The sequence below is a fragment of the Gigantopelta aegis genome, chromosome 4 (genome assembly GCF_016097555.1).
Source record: "Gigantopelta aegis isolate Gae_Host chromosome 4, Gae_host_genome, whole genome shotgun sequence".
NCBI classification, from domain to species: Eukaryota; Metazoa; Mollusca; class Gastropoda; order Neomphalida; family Peltospiridae; genus Gigantopelta; species Gigantopelta aegis.
The window spans coordinates 53,744,018-53,759,731 of NC_054702.1; the positions used below are offsets into that span (position 1 = coordinate 53,744,018).

Genomic DNA, 15,714 nt, shown 5'->3' on the forward strand with positions numbered 1-15,714 from the left:
AAAAAAAAAAAAAAAAAAAAAACCATGTTTAATACTGTTGACCGCACAAGGTTCATTTGCATGTTTTCACGGTTTCTAGTTTATGATGAGTGCCTTATATTATAAATTATAATCAGTTTAGATTTGTTAGCATTGAATGCAATTTTGGCAGTTCCAGGGGTTGCAAACAATAATTTTCCTTCAGGGGCCCTTGAGCGGCCCCTGGACCCCGGCCACAGTAAGCTGTTTTGTTCCAGCCCCTCTCACATCCCTGAATATATGATATATATTTCCAGGATGCTGATCTCAAATATGATGTCCAAAATGTGATCTGATGCATCTACACATGTATATTGATATATACTGGCAATGTATAGAATCGCATTAATTTTGACTAGTAAGTCGTCCAGGTGCCAGATTGGTTGCTGTTCTCAGAGATGCCATCCAATATCCTGTTGTTTCTGTTTTATTTAATACTGAGTAAATTAATATAGAAACGCAAAATAAGAACCAGGATGGATATTGTATAAAAAGGAATGATAATTCAAAGCCTAACAATCTAATGGAAGTATTATTATGTGAATAATGATATACTTATGTAAGAAACAAATCAAAGGACAGAATTTATATATAACTGTAGGTACTGGTAATAATCTATAAGCTGGAAATGTTTGTATTGAGTATAGATAAACAAATGCAGACCAGCTAAATCTCTAAAATACACTCTATAATAAAAAAGACACTCGGTACTATTGTTCTATCTTGTCCTGATAGTAACAGCTGAAGATATGATTGCATTGAACTCATTATCATATCAATGAGATGCTTATAAATTGATTTGTCTCTTGTGCAGAGGCATTCATGTTCATTAAATGTCCTTACCTTCTTATACAATTGTTCTGTTTTATTATATTTCTCTTCATAGCCTTTCTTCACCTTTTGATCAAACCGCTTAAATCTATAAAGGGATATACGGTTGTATTTATCCATTCACTATAAAACTTCTGAGCTACTAGATTATTTGAAGTATCTAAAATTAGATCTTCCTTTCCTTTCTTCGGTTACTTGCTTAAGTATAGCATGTTTGCCATTCTCTCAAGAACAGCCTAATTTTGTAGTTTGGTAGTTACTTTGAATGTACATTCTTATGTCATTCCAGCCGAAACGTTCTCATGTTTTTCTTTTACATTTCATTATCAGTTTATTGTATAACAAATAAGTATAGAACAGAAACAAGGAGAATGTCAACCAATCTGTACATCTAGTATTTTTCACCTGGAAGAAGGGATACAACATAATATTGGACAATATTAATGTGATTCTATAAACAAATTCATTAAAATTGCAGTCCCTAGTTTCAACCCATAAAAATGGACACTAAATTTAGTTAATCTACAAACCCGTAACAGATTTGGATTAAGTTACAATAGGGAGAAACAAGCGTCTGTAGCGTTGAAACGGGGAAATGTACTTAAAAATAGGCTACAACTCGTCTGTATAATTGATACTTCTCAGACGTGCGTACATTTTTAAAGATATGAAAAATGCATTTTGTTGTATTGGAAACACCAGGATGACCAGAAACTAGAACTGTAACGATTCACTCACGTCATTCGGTACCCAAAGAACCGAATATACTTGTGGGTTTTTTGTGGGTGTTTTTTTGGGGGGTTGGGGGATATCTTTATTATTATTAATTATATACATTTAGAAAAACCACAGTTTGCAAGCTGTATGTACACACAGAAGTATTTTACAGAGTCTACTATCCACTACCCAGCGTACTCACAATGGCCAAATTATGTCAGTCATGCGATGTTTTCGATAACGAAAACTGGTATATCCTCTGTATAATGTAGATAATTATTATTAACAATGTAAGAAATAAAGTGACATGATGTGATAGTATACACGGCAGGTATTAATAATAATAATATGTTAAACCGTTCGTCGACTCATTGCCTGCCTCATTGCCAGCAATATGGGTTTTTGAAAACACCTCGACCAGCTATTTGTGAAGAACGAATCCCCCCTCCAGAAAACAAAAACACCTCTGAAACTTTCTCGAATAATAAAAATTCTTACACACCCGTTGGTGAGAACGCCATGTGTTATTTATGATTACACATACTTGTTAACACACGTACATGTGTTAACAATTTCAAGACATACGACTGGCTGCTCCTAGGTGATGACCAGGTCACCAATGTTATACGTCCAGGGATGTATCATCAGCATATTGCGTGATAAGATATTCTGTATTATTAATTTTAATTCCATTAATATTGGGGTCGTATTTTAACGCTGCACTTAAAACTTCGACTGCTATTATGAATAGACATGGTGACAGTGGGTAGCCTTGTCTGACCCCCCTTTCTACTGGGAAAAAGGAGACAAATGTCCATTATTTAGTATGCAGCTCGAAACATCACAATAAAAAGTATTGAACCACTGGGCAATGGACGGACCAAAACCAATGAACCGTAAAACATGTTTAATAAAAGACCATTCTAAAGAATCAATGTGCTCTAGTGGTGTCGTTAAACAAGGCAAACTTTATAACGGTGGAGCCAAACCGATCAATTTTCGATATAATCGATTATTGGAACATTATTAATGAGGATTATGCACTTGTACTAGTGATCACCGGCATAGTCTCTCTCTCTCTCTCTCTTCTCTCTCTATCTACCTCTCTCTCTCTCTCTCTCTATCTCTCTCCTCTCTTCTCGTCTCTCTCTCTCTCTCGCTGCTCTCTCTCTCTTCTCTCTCTCTCTCTCTCTCTCTCCTCTCTGCTCTCTCTCTCTGAGAGAGCTCTCGAGGAGAGAGGAGAGAGACAGAGTAGATCTCTCTCTCTCTCTCGCTCTCCTCTATCTCTCTCTATCTCATCTCTCTCTTGCGAGTCGTTCCTGAGAAATGAGAAGAGAGGAGAATATCTCTCTCTCTCTCTCTCTCTCTCTCTCTCTCTCTCTCTCTCTCTCTATCTCTTTCTCTCTCTCTCTCTCTGGAGCCTCTCTCTCTCTCTCTCTCTCTCTCTCTCTCTATCTCTCTCTCCTCTCTCTCTCTCTCTCTCTCTCTCTCTCTCTCTCTCTCTCCTCTATCTCTCTCTCTCTGCTTCTCTTCTCTCTCTCTCTCTCGACTCTCTCTCTCTCTCTTCTCGATCTCTTATCTCTCTCTCTCTCTCTCTCTCTCTCTCCTCTCTCTCTCTCTCATCTCTCTCTCTCTGACTCCTGTAGGACTACCTCTGGTACCAAATTCGCCAGTTGGCGAACTTTATTTTAATTTTGTGAAATTTCATGTAATAATTGACATTTTTAAAGAAAATGTATGACATGTTTAAAGTTTAATAGACAATTTGCTGAAATGTTTTGCTCCCCTAGAGCTAGTCCTGAATCCTGATAAGACTTAAAGTTAAACACCAAGTAGTTTAAAATGTGCTGAGGTGTCTCTAAACAAATATTCCTTTCTTTAAAATAATATGTCCTGTTTGCCTAAAGATTGTTCCTCAACACATTACAGCAATATCAACGTGTATTTTAACGACGACGCAAAGAGGAACGTTTCCTTACATAGCAAAAGGATTAAAAAGAAGACTGAAAAGGATTGTGGTCCGTATGACGACGAGAGATCAATCCCTAGCCACTGTTTCGTCCAACTTCCTGTTATCTAAATTATTTTATCCAATCAAAATGCGTTATTTAGTATGATCAATTATCGCGTAGGACATATTTGTGGATGACTTTTTGAATTGTCACTACTCTTTCGGGTAACTGTGTAAAACTTATTTGGATTTTATTTATATATTTTGTATTTTTGTATATGTATTTTTCATTTTTCAATACTCAATGTAGTCCAGGTAACTTAAGGCTAGGCTAAAAAATTACTTGAGGCTTTAGGCTGAGCTTGACAACTTTTCAATGTTGACTTGTTTTTAGTTTTTAGTCTTAGCTTACATGTTTCAATGTGTAACTGATTCTTAATAATTTATATAGAATTGAAATATTAATGCCTACTCATTAATACTGCTCTCAGGGTTTGTGTGGACTACTACTACTAGTGCAGGGTTCGAATTTTAATTTTTGGGGGACAGTTTAGTAATTAATAGAAAATATGGGGAATGCTGACCAATCGGTCCAATGGCAACCGCTTTGCTGACCAACTCGCTCCAGCAGTTGTCAAGTGCCAATCAGATTTTCACTTGCCCCCATATATTTTTCCACTTGCCCATACTTCTTAAGGTAACCAATTGTGTTACTCTTATTTAATTTAATACAGTGCTTAATAATGTAATAATATTGAAAGTAATTAGTTTGATTGCACAAATAAAGAATTTTGCCAATAGGTTACAACACTTACTCTGGAAGTACTAAATGTATATGTCTGTCCAGTAGTATCCACTGTCTTCTCTATTTGTTGATTTAAACTTTATTTTTTAAATAGTGTCCATTTGTTGATTTAAACTTTATTTGTTTGGTAGTGTCCACTTGTTCATCTCAACATAATTATTGTGTTGATGTATGTATTAGTGGCCGTGGATGTGGCGAGAACCCTTTCCACTTGTGAGCCATTCTTTTATGGCTGGCATTGGTTGAAAATTGTTTATGGATTTTGGCCCATGTGTCGTTATTGTGAGTATATTATTTAACATTCTCTGCCCCCTGCCCCAAAACACTTCTCTGGGATGTTTTTACCCTGTTTATAGCTGAGAAAAGTCTCGCAAACTGCCGTGGCTGGGCTCAAAGTAAACATGAACTCTGTTTATGTTTTTAAAAACTGCATGTTTGGTAAACAACAGAAGGGGACGGGGTGTACATCGATTGCAGCCTTGTATTTTTAATTTATTGAGCATAATTTATTTGTTAAAAACTATTAATAAAGCAGAACAAATTAATATATTCATGTATGCTTAGAGAGAATCGCACCATCATGATTATGGCGTAGGACTAATGAAATCTAACTTGTTACGATTTTGATGTAGGGCTAATGAAATCTAACTTCACCGTACCCGTTCATTTTACATGGACGCAGATTTACATTTGGAAAGTACTGAAAAACATTAAGTATGTTTTTGCTACAAGGTTTATGATATCTAAACTAAAATATCTTGCAACGTTTATAAGAACACGGTTCATATTACCCATAATATTTATGCTTTGTTCAAGTGAACTCAGAAATTATAAACGTGCTTTACACCCCAGTTCATTTGCAAAGAGTAGATTCCAGAGTCCACCGCGTTAACGTCTAATATAATTTGAATATGACAATTTTTGTAAGGATTAAACATTTTGATTGCATTCACAAGGCATGTATATTTTAGTTTTAGTTAAAATATACCTGCGAAGTCACAGTATTGTCTCAACGCTCCATTATTTTTCTGTAATGGAGAGATGAAACCCTACTTAATTAACCCACTAAAATCATTAGTGTTAATTTCCATTCTAACATATATTCACATAAAATTATTACTCAGTTGTGTATTTTAAGTAGGGGAATATCCTCGTAACTCTCCATTCCTGAAAAATAATGGGACTCGTCTCCATTATTTTTCAGGAATGGAGAGTTACTCGGACATTCCCCTATACATAAGCTGTAAAGCGTATTGGACGCTATTTCCAAGTTTGAAGATCATCGAACTGATTACTTGTACGAATTCAGTCAAACGTTCAGTGGCGGAAATTACCGATCTTAGTCGATAGTAAAAGGGGAATAACTCTTAAGTTGTTATTGAACTTTTCAACACATTGTTTTCCGTTTTGGTGTTAACGCGTTGGCAAGAGTTATGTAAATGTGCTTATGAAGTTGTGTAATTGCAAGCAATTAATAGTCATTCCACATTTAAGCAGCATCCACTAGATGAATTTACTTCCGCATTTCGTTTTCTCATATGAAATTGCACCGATGTTCGTGCACACTTGTGCAGTTGCAAAGCAATTTTGGCAATCCATGTTTAAGCAGAGCCCACTAGATAAATTTACTTCCGGATTTCATTTCTCGTACCAATGTTAGCGCGCACTGATACAATTTCAGAATCCTACCTATAAAGTAGTGATCAATGAATAACAAATTTACTAGTTGTACTAATCATCCTGTACACATCTAAGGGATTGATCAGTAATGTGAACGTGATCAACTGCACTCAGAATTTCACATTTCAAAAATATCTTTCATTGTTGTATGATAAAATAAGAGAAAATAAAAAACAGAACACTTATTTTCATCAATTTATATATTCAGTTGTTCAGTTATTAAATATGAGTCACATACTTGTAAAGAATTACATGTAATACATAAGAACAGTGATAAGATAAAGAATGTATCATAAATACATGTATTTATACTACAATAATCATCTGGCACTCATGTAAGGGTATTAAAAGTAGTAGTAACAGGAATTCAGTTCTAACTTTCATATAGTTGTGGTAACCTATAGGCTATATTTTGTGGTAACCTGTAAATGGGTTACCAGACACAATGCTTAGATAAAGATTTTTTTAAAGTGATCCTCTAACATGGGATAAAAAATGTCCTGTTCATTTTATTTCTATAGATCTTCATCAAATGAATTGATCGCTTTGATATCATTTCAGCCTACAACAGAGCACCTTATTGTGAATTATTTAGTTTCAGGATGAACGTCAGTTTTAATGAGATCCATGAGAACACCAAGCTGGGCCGTGAGAGTGCTCTGCTGGGTAACTATGAGTCTTCAATGGTCTACTACCAGTGTGTCATTCAGCAGATTCAGAAACTTGTCATGGCCATAAAGGAGCCATCTAGAAGACAGAAATGGCAAGAGGTATAATCTACAGTTTGTGTGGAGATGCATAAATTTATACATTGAATATTTTAATACGCTCATCCAGGGCTAGCTCTGTCACTCGCCAGTTGCGAATTTTGACCAGAATGGGTAAATTTTATTTCAATTTGGTGAAAAAATATTGTGTTATAATTTATATTTTGTTGGAAGATAGCTACAGGTTTGGCACTTTTTTTTAGATAATTTGGCGAAATTTTCTGATCATCCAGAGCTAGGCCTGCTCATCTTTGATGGGTCATATTTTAGTATGGTGTTGTAATTCTGTAATTTTTCATTTCCAGAGCTTGTGCTTTTTATCTTTTCATATAGGATCATCAAACCTTGCATGCATGTCCAACTTGTTAAAATTAATGTCAAATATATATGAGGGGGGTGGGGAGACTGAGATGGAGGGAGGGAGAGAGTGTGTGTGGATGAGAGAGGTAGAAAGGAATGTTTTATTTAACAACACACTTAAAACATTTAAATGTGGTTATATGGTGTCTGATGAGAGAGAGATAATGGTGCCATGGCTTTTTCTGGCACTCAGCACATTTCAAAAACAGTTGGCATATTTTATTTTAATTTGGCAGAATAATTTCAAGTAATTGATATTTTGCTAGAAAATAACTGGATTTCTGCAATTTTTTTAGTTTAAGAGATAATTTGGCCAAATTTCCTTCGCACACAGAGCTTGCCCTGTGATGCATACATGCTGTCTGTGGTTGGTGATTTCAGCAGTCAGCAGACATTGGAAATGGTTGTTAATAAAAATATTTCCCTATTTTTAACTTAAGAAAATCACAACACTAAATTAAATCAGCATTTTCTTGTTCCAGCCAGTGCTCCACAACTGGTGTAACAAAGGCCATGGTATGTACTATCCTGTCTGTGGGATGGTGCATATAAAAGATCCATTGCTGCTAATCGAAAAGAGTAGCCCATGAAGTGGCAACATCAGGTTTCCTCCCTCAATATCTGTGGGTCTTAACCATATGTCCGACGCCACATAATCATAAATAAAATGTGTTGAGTGTATCATTAAATAAAACATTACCTTCCTTCTCCTGATGTATACATACATTTGTGCAGGTTCAACAGGAAATTTCTCAGGAGTATGAACATGTGAAAGACATCAACAGCACCCTGGCCAGTTTCAAGACTGACAGTTCCCGTCCGTTCATTGGGAACTACGCTGATAACTTTGGACAGAACGATTACTTGGAGGAACCGACCAGAGACCGAGATGTGTGGCCACCACCAACACCATCAAATCTAGATCAAAGGTAGAACACAGTCGTCAGTCGTTTTTGTTTGAAAACCTAACATGTGACTTAGTGTTTTCTCTAGAAAGTTGGCAAGGCATAGCAGACCAAACACTTTTGGGGCATTTTCACCATTTTAAGGGCACTCCCCTCCCACTGAAGTCACTTGATGCATGTGAAACACAAATGTATATTTTAATAATAGCCTGCTAGCAAAAACTTGCAAGTTAATTATTAACCTTGACCTTAAAATTAATACGATCTGCATTCAAATTAAAGTGCCAAGAACAATTTCCTTCTTTATTTTTATTTTTTTATTTTTTTTTGGTAAGAAAACAGAATGTATAATAATCTTTATTATTAATAAAGAAAAAAGTTAATATCTAAAATCAGATGGTATAAATAGTACAAAAAAGGTTCTATTTATAATTGAGTTAAAATTAATTCTATACTTTTTTAAATTATGAACTTAGTTGAGATATCTCACCTGCAGTACTCAGAAGGTTCATATTACTATTTTTACTGAATAAAAATAGATACATTTGATGTCAGAAACAGTTACACAAACATATAGTGTTTAAATAATGCACATGTGTATCAATAAATAATTAATAAGTTTTGTAATTTTAAGGTTTTTTATTCCCTCCTCGGTAAAAACAATCTGAAAGTAATTTTTATTTTTATTTCCTCCATTCTGCCATTTTGAAAAAGATTGCCTGTAAACCAACAAATCAAATTAGAGTGACTTAATACAGTAAAATACCTGTAGATTTAGTCGAGGATTGTAAACAAATCTTTCAAAAGGTCATGGAAAATGCCTTTAAACAGTCATGGAAAGTCATGAAAAGTCATGGAATTTGGTTACTGATAAAGTGTATGAACCCTGAATAAAGTTATTGTAATTAATGTTTGCTTTAATAAATGAATGGCAAAATATATAACAGACATATTTTCTGAGTGTTTTATAACTTAAGAATTTCAGAATTAATTAATGAAAAAGGCTTGTTTAATGTCAGGGCAGCATGGTGCTGATTAAGGCAAGATGATGCTAGACTATTAAGGTATGGTGCTAAAACAAGCTAGGGAAAACACTAGTGGCATGTTTTGTCTTAACATTATATTAAATAAATGGAAATACATGTAATGTTATATTATGGGTGGATGATGAATTATTTATATATTAATTTTGGAGTGCTTGATGATCGTACATGTTTACATGTAGGCAGTACATGACTTCTACAGTTAAGAGGAGCCATGCACAGTTAAATTAGCTGTATACATGTAGCCAGTTTCAGTCCTTGCCTTTTGAAAAACAAAGGCGAGTGAAAAATCGCACTCATCAAAATGCTACGGCGAGTGAAAACCAAGCATTTATTAATTTGTGAAGTAATTGGTACATGTAAATGCAGAGACATACGTTGCAAAAATGAACCAATAAACCAATAATGTTTTCTTCTAATTTTATGTTGTTTGGTTCATTAGTGTAGTCTGACTTCTTTTCTCTTTCAGGAATGGAGTTGTAGTTTATTAAAAAGTTTCAGGAGTAGTACTATAGAAATATAATTATGACATGTATACACTGATGCAGACAATATTGGATTTTTTAATTACAATATGTACTATTCAGATAATTTGATGCACACAATTATATATACTGTAAATCATGTAATTAATACGTCATGATATTATTGCGTCCGTACATGAGTGAACAAAAATGCGTGTTTTTATTAATGTGTCGGGCAAAAGTCCACATCACATAAAAACCACAGTTGTGTTGTTATTATATTGTTTGGGCTTCATCTTTCATGTTAAAAGAAGTCAGTAGTTGTTTTCACAGCTACTACATAATCTGAAGCTAATCGCATGGTGGGTCGACCAGGAAGCCCTAATTACTTAAAGTAGTGTAATTAGTATAACTACACCTTATTGTTAAGGGTATGCCTCGCACTTTTGTGTGGTGATTGCTTCTAATTAATCCACCAGTAGGAATAAAAGGTAAACGGATCGCTATTACAGGGCATAATATTTCACGCGAACGCAGACGTATTATTCTAACAAATGTTTTAGACTGATTTTATACACTTGATTTTATACACAGGAATAGACGTTAACAAATGCGATATATTGCAACAGTGACAACTTGCGACCAGTCTAAATTAAATGCCATGTATAGAGTTGAGCCAAATGATTTGAAGAAACACACACGGATTGTTGGTTGCAGTTATATAATTTTCTACTGTTTAGTTTTTAAAGGAATATATTTAGTAATAAAATTTGTTGATTATAATTTTACAAATGTTCAAAACAGTTTAAATGTATACAGTAATCCAGAAGTGTAAGAAAATTAGAAAAATACTCATATCACAAAATGAGCTTTTTAAAAACAAAACATTTCGAACATCACTGTATTATATAACCGCTATGATATTCCAGGAAAGTGAAAATAGAATGGCAACATCGAAACAAAAGAAAGATTCTTGAAGTATTCACAAAAAGACATTTAACAAAAAAAAAAAATTGTATTTTGTTTCATCTTTGTATTATAATTTTTTTATTTGATTTAGAAGTATTATAGTAAAATCCTGCACATTTTTTGTATTGGGAATGAGACTAAACAAAATGCGTCATGTTATTATTGTGTCGATGTGTTCACGCCGCATTTTTCGCATTAATTACTTGCTCGCATTAATTTCATGATTTACAGTATACCTTTTCAGTGTTAGATGGTTTGATGAACGTGCAGCTAAACATATATAGGAATCAGCTTGTCTTGAATTTCATTATTATGTACAACGAAAATGATTAGGATAGTTGGGATGGGAAAAAACCACTGGTTCCGATGAGGTGGTGGTTCATGAACTACGACCCAAGCATCTCAGGTGTGCACTACTGATTCATATTATTAAAACTTTTTTTTTTAATAACTCGTGAAACGTAGGCCTACAATTACTTCATTTGATATTGTTAGCTGGGGCATTGACATTCACGTGGCATTTTTAATTCAACAATTATGCAACCAGTCTCCCTCCCTCAACATTTTGTAACACATCATTTGACCTACTGCTACAAGTTACGAACGGCTCTAATGGCATTACGTAATTTATCTACAACGGCCCCAATGTTGTTAATAACAAAATATACAAACTCGGAAAAAATCTGTCATTACTAAGGATTTTATTCGAAATGTGGGATGTCATAATAAAGATAATTTAAAAAACCCATAATTTTAGACACCATCATCAATGCGTAATAAGTTGTCAAGTAGACCAGCGTGTGTGTGCAAAATTCCAGAGTAAAATTAATCTGACCCCGATAGCTCTGATTGGTCAGTATGCCACAGAGTACTGCACATCAAATCATGTTCCAGTCACATGGTCGGTGACTTTCTAACAAACGAAACAAAAATTAAATAGTCGGAAATGACAATTGATTACTGTTACTATGGTGTGTACATATATACATATCTAAATAACATATGCATATTCATTAACCTCTGGCTGAAATACAAATATTTAAATGAAGTTTTATTATTTATTTTTTTTAACATAAAAAAAGAAAAATAACAGACATAAAAAAAAATACGTAGGTTTATTCCTACATACCTATTATCATTTTTTTTCCCTTTTTATTATTCAGTCTAAATTTCTTTTTCTTTTTTTTTCTTTTTTTAAACAAAGTATAAAGTTACATGATTGCCATTTTCGGGACCTCACGCAAGCTTTGTAGGCCAACAGTTATGATGAACTAATCGAGACAATTTTACCGACTTCACTGATTTCCGTAACAAGTTCATTTGTGTAGGCTTAAGAAACCACTATTTAATTCAATCCCTTTTCTCTTTTTGTCATAACTGTATGAACAGCATAAATGAGTTATCCTTATCAGACGTTGTGATATATTACCGTACAAAAGTGGACTGTTTCTAATTAATAATAATTTAAATAGGCAAAGACATTTTGATTGGATTGGTACATCATCGAAGATGTCTATTAAACCTGTGTTTTCCAATTTGTATAGCAAAGATAAGTACCGTTCTCGTAAACAAATATTTTTCTGGTATTATTAAACGGATCTTTCTATCAGCTACATACGGTAAATAGTGGCAATCAATATACAAAAGTATTTTACATGCACTCTTTGTTAAGTGTAATGTGTGTTATTTTTCACACTCGCCAGACTGAAATTACGTGCGCTGTACGAACGCGATCGCACCCACGCACCTTAAAAGGCAAGGTCTGCAGTTTAAAACTGGTAAAATACTGCCAAATTGCTGTTAATATTTGCATATTGAATGAGATGAAGTAGTGGGGGAATTGTAGATGAATTTATATAATTACATATCTATAGAAGATGGATCAAAGTGATTTATGATTCACTGTAACATTGTAATGTATTTTTGATTATTTATTGTGATCGTGTAAAACTCAGTTTCACTGTTATACATATTCAGAGATTCCAACCATTACGAATTTGGTGGAATCATTACAAATTTAAAGCATAGATTATGATTATCTTGTTTGAAATTCCGATCTTTAGAAAGAAAATCGTAATTTCGCTTAGTTGATGTCGGATCATATTTTGGAAGGCACAAATGTTTTTAACACCAGAGAAACAGAACTTTTTATCCTCTTCACCATCAACAATCGTAGATTGGTTTCCTGCCTTGATCTTTAAACTTATGGATTCCGAATAGCAAGTGTGGCAATATAGAATAAATCAGTCAATTTTTTGGAAGTTGGGCAGAAAAACATTGTGATCACCTTAAAATACTAGAAATTACGGTTGTCCTATAACTATATTGAAGTTAGACACTGTGGATTTTGTGGATTTTAGCTTTTAATTCTTATTCAAAATTAAGCATTAAGCCCATATATGAATGTTTTCTCTTCCAGGCCATCCCCAAATATAAGAGGAGGGTTAGCGAAACCGGCCCCTAGAAAGCCAGAACCAGCCCGCCGAGGTGCGAAGGTGGTGGGCCCGGATCGCGGGAGGAAGGGCCCGTCGTACGGTGCTGTTGACAAGGGTCGAGACAATAAAGACAAAGGACGGGATAAGAAGAAGGTACTACCTGTAAAGTTTTAATGTTTGTTTTTTGTTTAATGGCACCACTAGAGCACAGTGGGAGGGGAGGGAAGTAGCTCAGTGGTACAGCGCTCGCCTGATGTGCGATCAATCTAGGATCGATTACCGTTGTTGGGCCCATTGTGCTATTTCTCGTTTCAGCCAGTGCTCCACAACTGGTGTAACAGGCTGTGGTATGTCTTATCCTGTCTGTGGGATAGTGCAATGGCTGGAACAAGAAATAGCCTAATGGGCCCACCTGTAATTTAAATCCTTAGTGGAGATAACATGGTGCAACACGTGTTACTTAAACATCTATTTTGAATACAGAAGACCGGTGGCTACTGGATGGTTAATAGAGGTGGTTGTATGAGAGGCATTTGACACATAAGCGTGCTGGAGTAAAACTTCAGATTCGGGCAAAAATTATACAGATGGGCAAATTGTGCTAACCTGAGTCCTTTTTACCATGCATTTCCATCATTCTACCCTCAGAATTAGTTGTAATCCATGTAAAAATGTGTAGTGATTTGTTTGCAACCCTACATAGCTGTTTGGTAGTAATGCTAATACCGTATTTGACCGGAAATAAGCCCATGTCTTTGAATAAGCCCCCCTCCGTTTTGATAGCATTTAAGAAATTAGGCCCTCATTCGTAAATAAGCCCACCCCCAACTTCGTCACCTTATAAATAACATGAAATTGCAAGTCTGCTCAAAGTTCATTTAAAAGGTCATACCTCCTGCAGATAATTAAACACAAATGTAACCAATATTTTACCACCAGAGAGATTTAGCAGTCTAACAATAACAGTGTGTAACATTGTTTTCAATTTCATGCAGTATTTCTCTGAAGTATCCAAGCCCAAGTATGAACTAAAAACCAATGTCTATTTTTATCACCACACTGGGTCCGCAGTTAATGCTAATTAAGCAAATACCTTATTCTGATTGACTAAGAACAATGACCTAGATTGACAATTCTTTGTAGTGTAAGCTGGCTGCCTGTGTCACAAACGTGTGTATACGCTATTGAGTTTGTTGTTAATTGCTGTTGTTTTAAGTCTTCTCAGCATTAAATTTTGGATGTAAATAAACAGCACTGGTAAGTAATTGTAACATAGAAGGTTTGTTTCTGATAATTAGATACTAGTAAAAAAAACACAATTTAATTAATAAACAATTATTATTTATTATTAACAAATGGAACACTAATTAATAGATGTGCTACTGAACGTTTTTTGTTTTCTTCCTAGTTCATTTAAGTATTGTTATTTATTTTAATTATTATTATTAAAAAAAAATTCAACAAAACTGGCCCCTTGTCTGGGAATAAGCCCACCCCATGCTAAGCTCACAATGAGTTGTCTTGGCCCCCTGGGCTTATATCCGGTCAAATACGGTACAATTAAATAATTTTTTCCAGATTCAGGCATTTTCGTTTAATTCAGGCTACACTAGCCAGTGTTTCTGCCAGAAATAAATGTTTGGGTATGGCGCTATGGAATTATGGAATGCAATGACAGTCAACAGGGGGTATGGGGGGGTGGGGGCCACCCCCAGACACAAAATGGGTTAAGTTTAGGGTTAAGGTTAAGAAAATCATACAGTAATGATAAACAGTAATCAATTTTGTCAAAAAGTTAACTTAAAAAAATTAAATCTACAAATCATTTGGGTATGGCGCCATACCCATTTTACCCTCTGGCAGAAACCCTGCTAGCCTGTCTATGGGAGCCCATACGCCTATGGTTTGACAAAACAAAAGTCATTACAGGATCAAGCAAAATATTTACATGTATATTTATTACTTGGCAGAAGAAAATGGTTGAAGCTTAATTTATCTTTACATTTTCAATGTGATTACTTTGAGTTGTGTTGTAAAAAATGTGTTGTGTACTTGCAGCCACATGACGAAGATGGGGAAAAGAAGTTTGATGCCAGTGGTTATGACAAGGATTTGGTGGAGCACTTAGAACGAGATATTTTACAGAAGAATCCCAATGTTCACTGGTAACCATATTTTGATATTTTAGTTTTTTCATATAGCAATGTATTTAGTAATAGAGCTTTTTCCAGAAATGATGACATATACATGTACGTGTTCAATTTTATATTCGTTCTCATTAAAAAAAAGTCAAAGTATTGTTTTGTTTAACAACACCACTAGAGCATGTTGATTGATAAATTAATCATCGGCTATTGGATGTCAAGCATTTGGTCATTGTTACTCGTAGTCATCAGAGGAAACTTGCTACATTTTTCCTAATGCAGCAAGGGATCTTTTATATGCACTTTCCCACAGACAGGAAAGCACATACCACAGCCTTTGACCAGTTGTGGTGCACTGGTTGAAACGTAAAAAACCAAATCAGTTGAATGGATGCACTGAGGTGGTTCGATCTACACATGAAAAAACTATGTTACGATTGGGTGTTATTTGCTATAATTTCTTGTGAATTCAATCCACAACCCATAATAGGGTTCCTATTCTGTGCCTTCTGTCAGTATCATTTCAGACATAGACCTACATGTTATGATGTATGTAACTATTGTGTTCTTGAGTGTCTTACTGTTAGCTTTGTTGCACGATGTATACAAAATGAAAGAATGTTTG

The 15,714-nt window shown here is 34.7% G+C and overlaps 1 protein-coding gene across 1 annotated transcript in view; it reads left to right on the forward strand.

The window, feature by feature from the left end:
* Positions 1–3,670: 3,670 nt before the first annotated feature.
* The window catches only part of LOC121370752 (katanin p60 ATPase-containing subunit A1-like), a 32,061-nt gene continuing 20,017 nt past the window's right edge, over positions 3,671–15,714 (forward strand). Inside the window, 5 exon segments of the mRNA XM_041496192.1 lie at positions 3,671–3,742; positions 6,598–6,772; positions 7,865–8,058; positions 12,930–13,098; positions 15,004–15,110. Coding sequence (XP_041352126.1) covers positions 6,605–6,772; positions 7,865–8,058; positions 12,930–13,098; positions 15,004–15,110 — 638 coding nt within the window. The 5' untranslated portion in view covers positions 3,671–3,742; positions 6,598–6,604.